A 16,130-nucleotide genomic window follows, 5' to 3' on the forward strand; every position below is an offset into this window, starting at 1 on the left:
AAAGTGGCCGAATATAAACTTTAAGGAGCTGAAAGACTCCACAGAAGGATCAGTTTGAAACTGGTCCACCACAAAACTGGACTTTAGGAGAACAGTGGGCAGAAGAAAGCTGTTGCCTAAAGAAAAAAAAAAGACGAAATCCTCTGGGAGACTCTTAAAGCCAATGAAGCCAACTGCTTTTGTTCCAAATCCAACCCAACCCCTCTCCGAAACCGAAGACAACTAACCGCACAGAAAAGCTTTGGGAAGGTTTTTCCTTTAGCAGGTTAAAGGTTAAAGTTAAAGGAATAAAAGATGCAGATAAAATAAAGACTTATTATTGTGGAAAAATTGTTTCAGTCTTTTAGAAAACTGATATTTACATTTCAGTGCACCAAGACCTCTATCTATCTAAGAAGCCATGGTTTTAATTGAAGATGGCTGTAGGTACCAGGGGGTTGGTGGAGGTACTGCAGGGCAGGTGCCCAGTCCTGCTGGAAAATAAAGTCAGCATCTCCAAAAAGCTTTTCTGCTGATGGAAGAATGAAGGGGTCTAAAATCCCCTGGTAGATGGCTGCATTATCTCTGGACTTGATAAAGCACAGTGGACCAACACCGGTAGATGACACGGATCCCAAATCAACACAGACTGTGGAAACTTCACGCTGCGCATTAAGTGTCTTGGATTGTTGCCTCTCCATTCTTCCTTCAGATTCTGGGATCTTGATTCCAAAATGAGATGCAAAATTAGCTCATCAGATTATCAGAAAAGAGCACTTTTACCACTGCACAACAGGCCAGTTCATTTTTTCTTTAGCCCAGGGAAGACGTTTCTGACGTTGTGTTTTGTTGAGGAGCAGCTTGACAAGAGGAATACGACATATGAAACCCATGTCCAGGATCCGTATGTGTGTGTGGTGCCTCTCGAAGCACTAACTCCAGCCTCAGTCCACTCATTGTAAAGCTTCCTGATGATCCTCTCTCCAGGCTGCGGTCATCCCGGGTGGTTGTTCCACCTTTTTTTTCCACACTTTTCCCTTCCGCTCAACTTTTTATTGATGTGCTTTGATGCAGCAGTTTGAGAGCATCCAACTTCTTTTGCAGTTACCTTTTGAGGCTTTCCCTCCTTGTGGAGGGTGTCACTAATGGTTTTTTTGCAGAACTGTCAGGTTCTCCTGAAATAGACTGAGAGACCATATATATATATATATATACATATATAGATATATATATATCTATATATGTATATAAATATATATCTATATATATATATGATGCATGATTGGTTGAAGGTGACCCGTGGATGCCTGACTCTGTATTGAAAATAAAATGTAGACTCTTTTCTTATGTACAAGGCACTGATAATGAGCAGCAAAGACATTGTAATGAAAAAATCCATTTCGGTGATACTTGCGGGATCATGCACGCTTTCAGGCTCACTTTCAATTCAGTCAACAACCTCTCATTCAGCCCTCGATGCTTATAGGGACTTGATTCTTCCTTTCTTTACCGCCGTGATTCTGTCCTTCTCTTTTTTGTTGTGCTTCTGTCTCACACTCTTCCCATCTGCCCCTTACTGAATAATCTCTTTGTTCGTACAGCAAATTAATTTCACTGCTTGCTTCCCCTGCTCATCAAAGGATGGCAGTGAGTCTCAGGTGATGGGGTGGGTGAGTGTGTGGAGGGGTTCAAAGCTTTGCTTCAATTTGCCAGCAGTTTCTCAGTTTTATTGTTTTCTTTCTGTGTTTTTACTGGACTGTACTTGGCCAAATGAAATTATCTTTGCCCTTCCTTGTTTTGAATCAGGCCTGCAGTCTGTGGCATTCATTTGATCTATTTTTAGTGGCCAGTCTCCCTTGGCTTTACTGGATGAATATTACGCTTCGCCTGCTCAGCATGCAAACAAATATTGCAACTGAAATGTCACTTGATCTACTTACATTACTCGAATAGTTCTTTGCTGAGGATTTTTAATTCACTCTTAATTTTTATTTATTTCGACAATCAGGCTACGGATGAAACAAGAGAAAAAAATTGAGAGAAATTAGATGCGAGGATGTTACAACACTGCATTGTATGATTTCTAATATAAACCATTTTGCTGATTCTTCATCTGTGATAACTATTCCCTGCATGAAGAAAGGAACAGTATCATTCATGTAGACTGCGTAATTTCTACTAATTTCACAGCAAATCCTAATGCTGAAATGGTTTAAGAGCACATAATTTAGATAAAATGTTGATAAAACCACTTGAGGAAAGCTGGTATGTTGTGTTTGTGTCTGAGCAGCAGAATCAATATAATTGTTATAATATGTTGTTTCCTTACAGAGTTGGTACACAGTGTCAAATCTAAAAAAAATGGTTTCAAATCCTTTAAATGCATAGTTTTATTTGAGAATAGTAGTTTTTTTTTATTTTTGAACATTGTAATGTGTTGTGACTGAAATGGCAACTTGAGATGGCATGAGTCACTCCTAAAATCTGACTAAACCAGCAAAGTGTGTTAAATTATAACACATATTTCAGTCTATGGTAAATATCTAAAGACTAAGTGCATAATATACTTAGAAAAACCTGATCTGTTGTCAGGTGCAAAAATCCTGGTGGGAAGTGTCAAAATGAAGTTTGATTTCAGTGCATGATATTCAAAGATATAGAATATTATGAAATGTTAAAGCAACCCTAAAACTCTGTGCTTTTGACTTGTTTTAATGGCACACTGACATTCATTAAGTACATTCCCAGAGCCGTTGTTGCCCTGCAGCATCCCGAGAAACTGCACTTCACTTTTTTTTTTCCAGCCCAGAGCATCATAATATGTGTTTCAGTTCATGACACTGTGCAGCTGATGGATATCAACACACTGTGCAAAAAGGCTGATAAATAAAAGAAATAAAAGACTTTATCAGAAATAGCAAGGGGACGAAAGAGAGGGACAGAGCAACAGATATGAAAAGAGTCAACATCACCACTTAACCACGGACTTTCAGTGGTTGGAGAGAGTTTAGAGAAAAACAGGATGCAAAACAGATGCTGAATTAGCTGAATTAAATCAGAAGGGTGAAGTAAAATGTGCTTGCTGTAATCAGCTGAAATCTGGCTTGCCAGTGTCACCATGCCAGCACAATTAATCAGGTGTAGATTTGTTTTTTTTTTTTGTTTTTCTTTCACAAAAATGGTTGTTCATACAACCACAGTCTTTATTTTAGGGCAACATTTGAATATATCATCATGTCAACAGTTTTCTTAGGCACTAATATTTGTCTGTCTGACCTCTTCACATTTTATGAAGAGGATGTAAAACTCAGAAAACCACCAGATGTGATGACTGTGCAAAGTAACTGACCTGGAGTGCTGAATGACCACAGAAAAAAACAACAGCTCAAAGTTGTTGTTTTTCTGATTATCAATTAAGTAATTAAGGTTTTTGCTTGATAAAAAAAAAAAAAAAAAAAGTAAAAAAAAGAAAAAAAACAAAACAAACAAAAATAAAAACACCATTGACTTTTGGTCATTTCAAAATTTCCTAGCTTCGCTCCTTTCTTGTGGTGGATTTGTGGGGGAGACCATAGTGTATACGAGAAAGTTAAAACTCTACTGTGCAAAACTTGGCTGTTTTCTTTGATCCAATGTGACTTAATATAGATTTAGAGATGGAAAACAGCTTCTTGTTTTGTTTGGATTGTATAGATGTCCTGTACTCCATAAAGAGCAGGCAGCTTATTATCAGCACACAGTTTAAAAGCTAAACTCTGCGAATGGATGGAGATGTTTTAGTGCACATGGCGTATTTAACTGGCACATCTGCTCACCAGTGTCATTACTGCTGAATCACGTAAGTTTAGTAGCAACATATGCTACCCATTCATATGTCTTTTTTAAGGAAGATCTCAACTTAGACAAACCACATTCTGCATGTATTCCAAAAGCTTAGCATTGTAAAAACAAACAAACTGAAAAGTCCAGACAGTGTTTCAGACTTTTCTGTTGCCTTTTTGAAAAATGTCCACACTGTTAAGTCAAAGTTGTGACAAAACTGGCTCAAACTGTGACTATGGCATGTTCCCAAATGCTGTTAGAGGAGGTTATGTGGCACAAGTGCATCATCATTCATTCTGACATTTGATTTGTTGTGTTTTTACCATTTTTAATTAAATATGGGATTTTGGTAATGGGAGTTTATGTGTTTTCTCCATATATATGTGTCTGTATATCTGTTTGGATACTTTGGCTTCCTCTCACAAACCAAAAACATTTATGTTAGCCTGGTTGGTGTAAATTATTCCTAGAATTGAGTCTAAGTGCTTGTTGGCCTTGTGGTGGACTGGCAACCTGTCCTGATAGCAGCTGAGAAATGCTCTTGCCCCACTGACATCTTGAACTGGAATAATTGGGTGTAGAAATTTTCATTCAAGTATTCAAGTATTTAATCATTAAGAAATTATTGCATAGATTATTTATTTCTGCTTTACACAGCATCTTATCTATCCACCCCAGCTTTTTTTTTTTAAACTGTGAGTTTCATATATAGTATAAACAATAAGCGATGCCAGTGTGATCTGTGTTTTATTTTTCTGTTTCTTATCCTCATGTTTTTGTTGTTTTTTTTCTAGTGGAATTCCTGGAAAGAAATGTGGCATCTTCATAGTGAGAGCGGAGGAGCTGAGCAACTGCAGGGTGAGAGTCTGTTGATTTGCTTCTGTTATTGATTTGCAGTGAAGCTTAGACTTTTAGACAGTCCTCCACTGAGCTACAGTCAATGCTTACGATTTTTTCTCACCTAAATGTACCCTGCACAATTAACACTATAAAAAAATCTGAATCAAGTTTGCCATGCCATTGTTATTACATTTTTGGTGTCATGAATAATAGCAAATTTATGAAGTAGAGATATTTTTCTTTCTCTTTTTTTCGCCTTGCTGTTGAAAGCCACGAAAGCCTCAAGCATTGCCTCCCCATCTTTCTTTATGTTACTCCGTTTGTTTAACATATCATTTTGAGTTTTTTTTGCACACAGGTGGCTTGGGATTGTTTTATGTCTGTTAGCCCTGTAGGCAAAAAAAGAAAAAAATATTCACGCTGCCAGCTGTCAGCCAGTTCAAAAAACTGCTTGTTAGTTCCAGACACAGCACAGTGTTTGAAACTGTTATGTCTGCATTTGAACTTTGAGCTGAGCCAGGCTGCGGCTGGGAGTCTTTTCAAATGCCTCTTTCTTTAAAAGGGACAAAGCATTTGGAAAACAGCTATTTCTGGACAAAAGCCATTCTTGGCCAGCTCTGTGCTTTTGGCACCTGCAGATACACATTTTTAGTTACAGAGGTCAAAATATGTAACTCAGTGGGGGAATTCAGAATATATGCAGAGCTGATGAACAACCATCAATAATACTTCAATATCAGCAAGTTATATTGTAACGTCTATGTTTTCATGCCTCATTCTTCTTTAGGAATCAGTGATGCTTCAGTTTTGTGGCAACAAGCTGGATAAGAAGGACTTCTTTGGAAAATCGGACCCATTTCTAGTTTTTTATCGCAGTAATGAAGATGGATCGTAAGTTCCCTGTGACATCAACTTGCTGTATGAAGAAATGCAGCTGTCGATTCAACAGACAAAAATGTGCACACTGCATGTGGAGATGTCAGCAATGTATACAGATTCTGAGCACGATTGTTCATGCTCCAAAAGCTCATACGCAGATATAGTATCTACACTGTCTATGTGATGTTACGTAACGCCCGCTGATGTATATATGACATGCCCTCCATCCATCATCAAGAGGAAGCAGAAGATGAGCGGATAAAATAGGACAGAGCTGACAAGTGGAAAATAAAAAGGGAAAGGATGGATAAGATGGAGTTAAGTGAAAACTTTGAGTGGAGGCCCTAGTTTCTTTGCCCTGCAGATACTTTCATTCAAGTTGACTTCAACATCTCACACTTACCACATTTTCTTTCAGTGCAGTGCAGCTGGGTATTTACTGATGCAGCTTAAATGTTGTGCTGCAGGGTATAACAACAACTCGCCTTCGTAACAAAGAGCCGGGCTGGATGCCACATGAAAAGAACAGGAAGCATTTAGCTGCACCTCATCAAAATGCTTCTTTTTTGTTTTAAATAAATCTTTTATTAATAATAAAAAAGAAGTGCAGACATTGTTTTCCTATTAAATCTGTTAATACATTTTTATGTCTCATAGGTATACCATCTGCCACAAAACAGAGGTGGTAAAGAATACTCTGGATCCTGTGTGGCAGGCTTTTAAAATTCCTGTCAGGGCGCTGTGCAATGGAGACTATGACAGGTACAGTGAAACACAGCATGAATCCTGTAAACACAAATATTCATGAAATGGTGATGGTTGTGTTTCAAAAGGGAGAAAAAGGGGAGTAACACTTGAGTACCATTTAATGATATTTCTTGCAAATAACAAGCTCACAGACATCTAAGACCTAATTAAGTCCTCAGTAAATTAAAAATCCAATCCTGCTGTGTGGTGTGTTTCTGACAACATGCAGAAATGTTGAAGCAAGCTACAAAACATCAACAGAAGTGTTGACCAAAAATCGTCATTTTTAATTTTAACAGGCCAGAATTTGACAATTAGAAAAAGCTCTATTGTCATACACTCAACGGTCACTTGATTAGGTCACAGTGAACTCATTGTCACGTTCAAGAAACCAGTTGGAGATGATTTGAGCTTTGTGACATGGTGCATTATCCTGCTGGAAGTAGCCACCAGAAGATGCTACACTGTGGTCATAAAGGGATGGGCATGGTCAGCAACAATACTGTAGTGTTTAAATGATGCTCATTTGGGATCAATGCACCCAAAGTTTGCCAAGAAAATATACCCCACACTGTTACACCAGCAGCAGCCTGAATCATTGATACAAGGCAGGATGGATCCATGCTTTTATGCTGTTTCCACCAAATTCCGACCCATCTGAATATTGCAGCTGAAACTGAGGCTCATCAGACCAGGCAACATTTTTCCACCTTCTATTGTCCAGTGTTGGTGAGTCTGTGTGAATTGTAGCCTCAGTTTCCTGTTGACAGTTGACTGGAGTGCTCCTCTGCTTCAAGCTTTGATGTGTTGTGATTCATTCAGAAATAGTATTCCTCATATCTTGATTGTGGTGGTTAATTAAGTTCCTGTTGCTTTTCTGTCATTTCCAACCAACCTGCCCACTCTTCTCTCACATCTGACGTCAACAAGACATTTTGGTCCAGGCAACAGAAAAGACAAAGAAATGTATTATAAAAAAACAACAACAAAAAAGTCCCTTTGATACTTTAGGTAATAGCAAATTAGACTGGATAACATATGTCTCCACCACTTAGAAGCAGCAGTAGACACATACACTACCTAAGTGTTTGAAATGTCTGCTTGTTTAACAAGAATATACCAATACTGGCCTTAAAATTAAAGGTGAGGTCCTCCATGTTTTTCTTTTTCTCTGCAGGAGCATTAAGGTTGAAGTGTATGACTGGGACAGAGATGGAGGGTGAGGGAGCATTTTTCTGTTTGTGCATGTTAAAGTGACCATTGTTTATGCAGCAGTGTGAGTTACGATGCTCTTTGCGTCTACATGTATGTATCATGTAATCTATCTCTAACAGCAAATCCCATTTTATAATTTAGAGACATGTTCAGTCAATAACATTCTGAGAATGCACTGCTGAAAAGTAAAAATCTGCTCTGATAAGAGTGTAAATGCAAAGCAAAGAAGGGCCTTTGGGATTCTAGTCAAAGATCACACACAAATTATGCTCATGCAGCCTGGTGTGCTGAAAATAGCACCACAGAGCCTTTCATATGACAGCTTTCCTGCTTACTTTAAACACTATTAGCTACTATTAATTATACATTACCATCAAAATGTCAGTTGGGAATAACGATAAAGTTTATCATTTGAAACTTGGGAATTTTCAGTATTCAGGGAAACAGTTTGCCTCTAATTGTTCACTGAACACAGTTTTTGACATTTCAAGGGCGCGTTGCCCTGAGCTCCCATTAATACCTGATCCTGATTGTAACTGCACGGATTATTTCCATGAAATTATAAAAGTGGCTGCTACACACACAACTACTATAACCAAGGACCTCATTAGTGATAGTCTTGTATTTAAAGACTTAAAATAAAATACAAAGGAAAAAAAAAAATTAATTATTTATTTTAAAGTTATTTCTTGTTTTTTTTTTTTATAGCCACGACTTCATCGGCGAGTTCAGCACCAGCTACAGAGAAATGTCCAGAAGCCAGTCCCAGTTCCACATCTATGAGGTAATTTTTCTTCACACATACTCATACAGATGTACTTTCATACATGGAAGAGTTTGTCATTCTCTGGTTTCCCAGGCCTGACTCTGAAACTCATCCCAACTCAGATAATTCACAAACTGCCATTTTCTGACTTAGTTTGATCATTTCAACCTGACATGATCATTGGTACACGTAAGGATGCACGTATGTTTATAGGACTTAGAGCCATGGCTGATCTGCAGGCTTTCTCCCTAGGTAGGCTGGGTAGGCTGGGTAGGCACACATGCTATAAATGGAAAAGAAAAAAATGGAAGAAAAAGAAATACATTAGAAATACAAGAAAACAAACATATAAAGCAGTTAACAATCCAAATGAAAAGGAAGACAAGGGTAAATGAAAATGTTCTTTGGAGAACACAAGTGAAAACCTGCATAACTCTGTTTCAACCATTGTTTTGCCCGAGAGCTTAAAGCTTTTAAACTTGTTAGCATTTTTATTAGTGCTCGTAGGCTGTTCCAGAGTTGAGGACCTTTAAAAGAGGTTCCAGTGAGGGAGTTCCCTGTAGTGGCTCCTGCACATCTAAATTTAAAAATCATTTCTCTAACTAGTTCTGTAGCAAGGCCATTAATACATTTAAAAATTTATTGAAGAAAAGAGAACTACATCAATTTTTAAATGATAAATTACGTTTTTGGTGCCATGAAACTGGTTTTTGATCTCATTTTCAAAGCTTGTTTGTATAATGACAGAAAGTGAGGCTGCTGTAACACCAGTGAAATGGTAGGATTTTTTATTTTTATGAAAGCATGGAGCAGTGATAGACAGACGGATTGGTGCTTTGTTAGCAGTAATGAGGGCACTGCACCAGTCTGTAATGACCAGAGAGTTGAGATAAAAGACAAAACTTTAGATTAACTGATCAATCTATGTTCTATCCCTCACATACGGCCAGCAGATTTGGGAAATGATCTAAAAAATATGGTAACGTCCAAAAGCAGCTGAAACGAGCTTCCTTTGGAAGGTGGTCAGGCTCAAACTGAGAAATCGGGTGAGGAGCTCACACATCTGGTGGGATCTTGCTTGGAGCAGCTGCTCCTCCATATGGAAAGGAGTAAGCTGAGGTGGTTTAGTAAGCTGATTAGGATGCATCCTGGTCCCCTCACTTTAGAGGTTTTCTGGCTACATCCTACTGGGAGGAGACCCTGGGGCATACCCAGGACTCATTGGAGGGATTATTTATGGGGAAGTGGTAGCCTAGTGGTTACAGAGGTGGACTTGGGTCTGGAGGCACCGGTGTGCTAACAAAGGTGAACCACTGTGGGCCCCCTAGCAAGGCCCTTAACCCCCTTTTTAGGATCTCACCTCAGAGGAGCTGTAGAGTATCATTGAGGGGAGGGGTATGTGTGTCTCTTTCCTAAACCTTATTGCCTCCATGACCTGACATCGGATAAGTGAAAAAAATGGATGGATGGATGATTTTAGACACTTTCCAAATATGAGCCTCAAAATTTAAGAGAACCCAAAACAAGTCCAAATATTTAAACTATTTCTATTTCACTTTAATCATGTAAGAAGCTTTTTACTTCTGATTGTAAAGCATATTGAAACAGTTTATGTACAGTTTAAAGACAGAAAACTAGCCCGATTGTGTTTTTGACTGCAAATGCTAATTTTATTCATGTTTAGGTTCAGAAAACGTAAGCATAAGATTAACCGCTACAAAGGTTCTGTGGTCTATTTAAGCTGATGGTCAACATAGAAGCAAATGTACATTTACAACATAATACAGCGGCAATAAGCCACAAAACAGAAAATATCAATTATTTCCAAGAACAAAGAAGTCCACAGCTCCATGCATCTCTGCAGGAAGCTTTCCTGATGTCAGACAGAGTTGTGACCTCATTACACGACAGCGCCTGAATGTCTCACACAGACTTGTAACCACAGAGCTCAGCAGAGGGAAAACACACATCTTTAAGCTGATTATTATCATTTTAAGGTTTGTGTATGCACACAAAGTTAGCCACACAAAACATTAGGAAAATAACCAAAGAAGAAGAACAAAGGAAAATACAATGGAGGTGTACTTGCAGAGAAATTCACCACCACACACCTCTAGTGAGCAATAAAACATAAATGAGAGGAATTAGTTTTCTATGAGTCTGTTTTATTTTGAGGAATATCTTTCTCATAAATCTGTTGCCAGTAAATTCTAAATTAATAACTTATTTTGAAGCACAGAAATGATCCTCTGTTTGATTCATATTTTGTTAGCACTTTCTAATGTGGGCACATCTTTAAGATGAGCTGGATTTTCCCATCTGATTATTGTTTCCTCTTGGGAGTTCATTACCACCTCATACTTATTCAGCATTTTCTTATTGATTAAGCTGGCTTAATTAGTTAAAGTGTAAAAAACTCACTTCAAGGTTATATTCTGTATGCGCTGACATGGAGGAATTTGCTGGTGATTATACACTAATTAGGAGTTCCATCAGAAAAGCTACCGGAGCCCTCTTGCTTCTCTATTTTTATCTCCTCAAAGTACTCCTGTGGTTGTAAGCAGAGAAAACTTGGGCTTCATAACACGAAGCTTCCTATGCAACTTCAGATTCTTTACACACTGGTGCTACTAATCACGTATAAGCTCTTGCAATTTTCTCAGGAGTGGCTTGGCCTAGAGTCAAAGTGACATAATCTTAACCCCCGATTTCATGTTTTTTCTCTTAGTCTTCATCCTTAAAAACTCTCCTCATCCTCAACCTCTCCACAGCTCAGAAGTCACTAAACGAAACCAACTAAAAACAGATTCTGTTTTATGTAAAGTTTCTCTAAAGTTTTTAGGAAAGTTTCTTTGCATATTCTTTGGGCACATCCACACTGGTGCTGTTTGATCTGCTTCCACGGATAGTAAGGCTCGTTTGGAGTAGCGGACCAAAACTTTGGTGCATTATGTGTTTCATGTAGAGCAAAGCTGCTTTCCTCTCTTGCCTTTGGTAGATAAACTCTGCATAGCAATGGAAACATATAAAGAAATCAGCTTTTTCATTATTTAATATGAATAAACTGCAAAATGTTCAGAAACAATCACAACATGTTAATAATGTCAGTCCAGAGCTGATCAGTATAAAACAATTCTGAAGCTCGTTTTTACATTTTGCTCAGGACAAGAAAGTTTGGAAGAGGTAACAGCAACTTTTTGATTTTATATTGACAAGGTGTTTGGAAAACTGTTGGAATGCTATAAGCAGGAGTCTGGAAACAGTGAAGTAGAGTTCCAGGATGATAATGAAAACCTTAAAATTGAAAATGAAGAACTCTGCACAATAAGTGAACAGCATTGCAAAGAGCTGGAGCTCTCACAAACACAAACAGTAAGGGATCTCAAGCTTGAAACAGATCATCTGTTAACAGTTAAGACAATTGAAATGGACGCCATGATAATGTCCAACAAGACTCTGCAAACAGAGATCAACACCCAAAACCTACAAAAAAGAGAGAAAAAAAACCCTGGAACAAAATGGTAAACCTGAAAAAGAAATTCTAGAGATTAGAAATGTGCAGCTGATAAAGGACCTGCAAATTCGAGAAGCTGCTCAGGACAAAAGCAACAGCAACAAAATGAGAACCTCAAGGAACAAAATCAGAAACTCCATGAGGATTTGCACAAACTAAAACACCTCGAATCCTCATGTTATGTGATGCAAAACAAAATCAAATCACTGCAGAAACAAAATAAAGACTTTAAAGAGCAAAATCAGAAACTCCATGAGGATTTGAACAAACTAAAGCATGTTGAATCCACATGTCATGTGATACAAAACAAGATCACTCTAGTGCAGCAACATGAGGACCCCGAGGAACAAAATCTGAAACTCAGAGAGGATTTGCACAAACTAAAGTATGTTGAATCCTCATGTGATGGGATGCAAAACAAGATCAAATCACTGAAGAAACAAAATAGGGACCTCAAGGAACAAAATCATAAACTCAGAGAGGATTTCCAAGAACTAAAGGAACACAGCTCAACACAACTCAATTTTTTTTAAAGCTCTTTAAAACCACCACAGTTGAAACAAAGTGCTGTACATAAATGGACAAAGCAACACAGAAAATACAACAATCAACAAGGAAATAAATAATATAATAAAATACTTGTTCATTACAACAGTTTAAAAACAATAAACAATTTTAAAGGAATAAACATTAAAGACAAATAAAACCAATAAATGAAACAAACCACAACACACTAAACCAGGAATAGAGTGTCATACTGGACTGAAAGATGAGGTTTAGAAATCCACACACACACACACAAAACAGTCCCAATATAAACACATTTCACCAAAATGACTCCCAGCAAAACACAGAAGATCTCAACAAACAACAAAATATTAAACACACACACTTCATTTAATTAAATACAACTGTTTAATTAACACATTTAATTAAATATGTAAACAAATAAATAACAAACGAAAACTTTTTTCCCCCAGTTGGTTAAATTAAAATGATGTTTCACAGTTTGGTTATTTTTTACCACATGAACACACGTACCTACACACAAGCACACGCACACACACACACACAAACACACACTCAGGGCTTAAAGTATTAAAGTATTCCGGACCTCTGGCTTTGCACTATGATTCAGGAAAAAACAAACAAAAAACAAACAAAAAAAATGTTAACAATGGGTTTAGTGGTTGAGACTCTGAATTGTAGAAAATGAATTGAACAATGAACAATGTTAAAGTCGGAATTTACACGTATTCATCTTCGAAAATAAGCAGAACTTGCTGCTGCATATGTTTTCAGTGTTCAGCAAATAGTGACAATATACCACTTCACTGCGCTGCCTGTTAGTGTCATTTCGCTCAGCTTCTCTCTGTTCGCTCTTCCTCTCGGTGTAAAACCGACATAGTACGCGAATGCAAGTGACAATATGTCTAAATTAACAAAGAAAGTATGATTTTGCAAGTGCTTTAACGGATTTATTAACACTGCAGATGAAGACGTGCGGTAATCAGAAACGATATCCAGGCATGTTGCTGCTTCACTGTTTAGGTTTCATGCGTTTGTCTCATGCTTGTTTATTGAAAGTATGTAAAGTCCAGTAAGTATATGATTTGTGTGTTGATTTACAAAGTTTAATTTCCACTGATGTTCATGACTTATTTTATTTTATTTATTAGAGTACATTTCTTGTTTTTAAAATGCAGAATCTACATTAAAGTGGTCTGATATCAATCAAGAGTTACTGTGCACATTACTGGCCAAGTAGTACCTCTTTTTTCTGTATTTATGCTGTTACTGCGGAGGAGAAACTGAAACGCCATAACTATACACTCAAGTGCGAGAGCACATTTCACAAGTGTAAGCTGCGCCGGTGTTCTGTCAGTTTAGCATACGCATCAGAGCAGCAAACATTACGTTAATGCGCATGCGGGTTAGGGTTAGGTGCAGTCGTCAGTTTGCACTATGCGTATGCTGATCTGACAATGTTTGATAAACTGACAGAACACCGGCCCTACCGTATAAATCCAGCTTGAAGTACAGTATGAAAGCTAAGCAAAGGTGCAAAATTATTCCCAATCTCCCACCCAGGCAAACCAAGAATCCACAGACTATCCTGGTGTGAATGAGACTAAGACTAGCCAAACAACTGTTCAATCATTTAAAGAAAATTTAATCATTCATAACTCACTGACATATTAAGCAAGAGTTTTCTATTGAATTTCTTTATTCTGCCTTAAAGGATAAAGAAAAAGAAGTAAAGAAGTTTGTGTTTAAATTCATTTTTGTAAATGCACGTTCACTTGATGCTGGTTGGATGTGTGGGCTCCTCTTGCAAATGGAGGTGGTTGGAAAGCCAGATACAACATCCTTAATTTTGACAGTTTTCAAATTTAGCAGGATGCTTGTCTTGTTTATTAAGTACTGAAAAGATTTGCACCCCCACCATTAAAGCCACTTTGGCAGATTTTCTCACCAAGGCGTCCCCTAACAATTACTAATTCAGCATCTTTCTTGCATCCTGCACATTGCTGGAACAAAAAGTTGAAAATTAGCCGCTGGCTATATATGCATTGTGTGAGAGCAATGCAGACTTCTCAGCTTATCCATAAAAATTACTAATGACTGACTGAAAAGGGTGTAGCTAACTAACAAACCGTTGGGGCCTCTTGGCCAGGTCATGTTTGTAAATGAGAACTGGTTCTCAAACATTTTTTTACCTGGTTAAATAAATAAACCTAATAATAAACATCTTGAGAGCTAACATAGTTCCAACAAAATCAATCATTCATGGAATAAATTTGCCTATTCCAAGTTATACTGAATATGGGAAACTTTCCCTTCATACTTTTTGAAAATATGTAGAATCCATTGACCTCTATATCTTCATCCAGAGCTACCCAAACCAACAGATATTTCTTAGATGCTGGATATAACAAATCTCAGATAATGTTCAGGTCACAGCAACAGGCTAACCAATATTATTACTCTAAGCACACAGCATTTTCTCCACAAATGTTTTGTTAAATCTGAACAAAACACCAGAAAATGCACATGAAACCAACAGAATGACATGCATATTTTTCTAAATTAAAAAAAAAAAATTTGATAGAAAAATACTCAATTGTACACATACATCATCTCAGCATTTAATAAGGTGTATAGCACTCCATGTCATGTCAGAAAGTGATCTTATCTGGGAATACTAAGTTCCAGGTTTAAAATCCCTTATTATCATGTGGAGTGCGTGAAATTAAGCCAGCACCAGTACCTCAAAAGACTGACTTCTGTGACTTCCTCTTGTCCTTAAGCAGTTCATTTTCCGTTTCGTCAGGCCTGCTAAGGCACGGCTTAAATCACAGAAGGCTAAGACTCCGTAAAGCTTCTTATGAAGCACAACCTCAGTTTTGTAGCCTAGAAACTGAAGGAGCATGTGGTAAAATAAATGAAATAGGAAAGAAATATTTTCTGAATCCCTGAAAGGAAAATTTTAAATATATTAAATATTATTAAAATATTTTGTAAATTGAATTAAATTCATTTGATTTATTACATTTAAAATTTTGTTTTTTTTTTTATAAAATTCATTACATTATCAAACAAAATTTTTGATTAAAAAATAGATTATTAAGAAATATTTTACAGCTCTGTCCTGGTGTTGTCTTGAGGCTAGTAGACGAAAATAGTCTGACGCAGGAAACTGACTGAAACTAATCTAATTACTCCGTCTGTTATATAGTGAAAGGCATTGTGTTGACACATTTATTTTAGAGAATTTAGTTTAATTTCGCTGAACAATTAGGGTAAAATAAACCAAGAGCTGTTTCAAGGTAATGATTTCTTCACAGGTTCTAAATCCAAAAAAGATGGGGAAGAAGAAGAAGAAGTACCAAAACTCAGGAACCGTGAGTTTGAACTTATTTATCCTTCTACACATTTTCTCTTTATCTGTGTTTGTTTTAGTCTGTGCTGGTTGCTGAAATGATTCATCTCTCTAACATGTTAAATATGTATGTTTGTAGCATCACTGAAAGTTGAGAACATCAGGGTGATAAGATTTTTACTGCACTTTTGCAAATTTTTTCAGCTCACATTCAAGGAAAGATGAAAAGAAAAAAAAAAAAAAACATGTGACATGAAAGGGAAATTAATCCAAATTTAGACCCCTGCTGTGCATACCAGGCCTCTTGGCCATGCTTGTAATTAAGACTCCAGCTATCTTTTTTTTTTTTTTACCTTACTGATTAATATTCCAATTAAAACTGATTAGTGAATACGATTCCAGAAATAGTTCACCATAATCTCCCTCCATCATTAGGAATACTCTTCATTATGCTGCATCTTGAACATATTTGATTTACTTTAAGA

General features: G+C 37.2%; 1 protein-coding gene across 1 annotated transcript in view; it reads left to right on the forward strand.

Annotated features, from left to right (window-relative positions):
- LOC121647077 (copine-8-like) overlaps positions 1-16,130 on the forward strand; it is an 88,772-nt gene that overhangs the window by 58,207 nt on the left and 14,435 nt on the right. The window contains exons 7-12 of the mRNA XM_041996234.1: positions 4,596-4,659; positions 5,429-5,532; positions 6,178-6,282; positions 7,445-7,486; positions 8,191-8,266; positions 15,611-15,667. Coding sequence (XP_041852168.1) covers positions 4,596-4,659; positions 5,429-5,532; positions 6,178-6,282; positions 7,445-7,486; positions 8,191-8,266; positions 15,611-15,667 — 448 coding nt within the window. The remainder of the gene's footprint in view (positions 1-4,595; positions 4,660-5,428; positions 5,533-6,177; positions 6,283-7,444; positions 7,487-8,190; positions 8,267-15,610; positions 15,668-16,130) is intronic.

The sequence above is a fragment of the Melanotaenia boesemani genome, chromosome 10 (genome assembly GCF_017639745.1).
Source record: "Melanotaenia boesemani isolate fMelBoe1 chromosome 10, fMelBoe1.pri, whole genome shotgun sequence".
NCBI classification, from domain to species: domain Eukaryota; kingdom Metazoa; phylum Chordata; class Actinopteri; order Atheriniformes; family Melanotaeniidae; genus Melanotaenia; species Melanotaenia boesemani.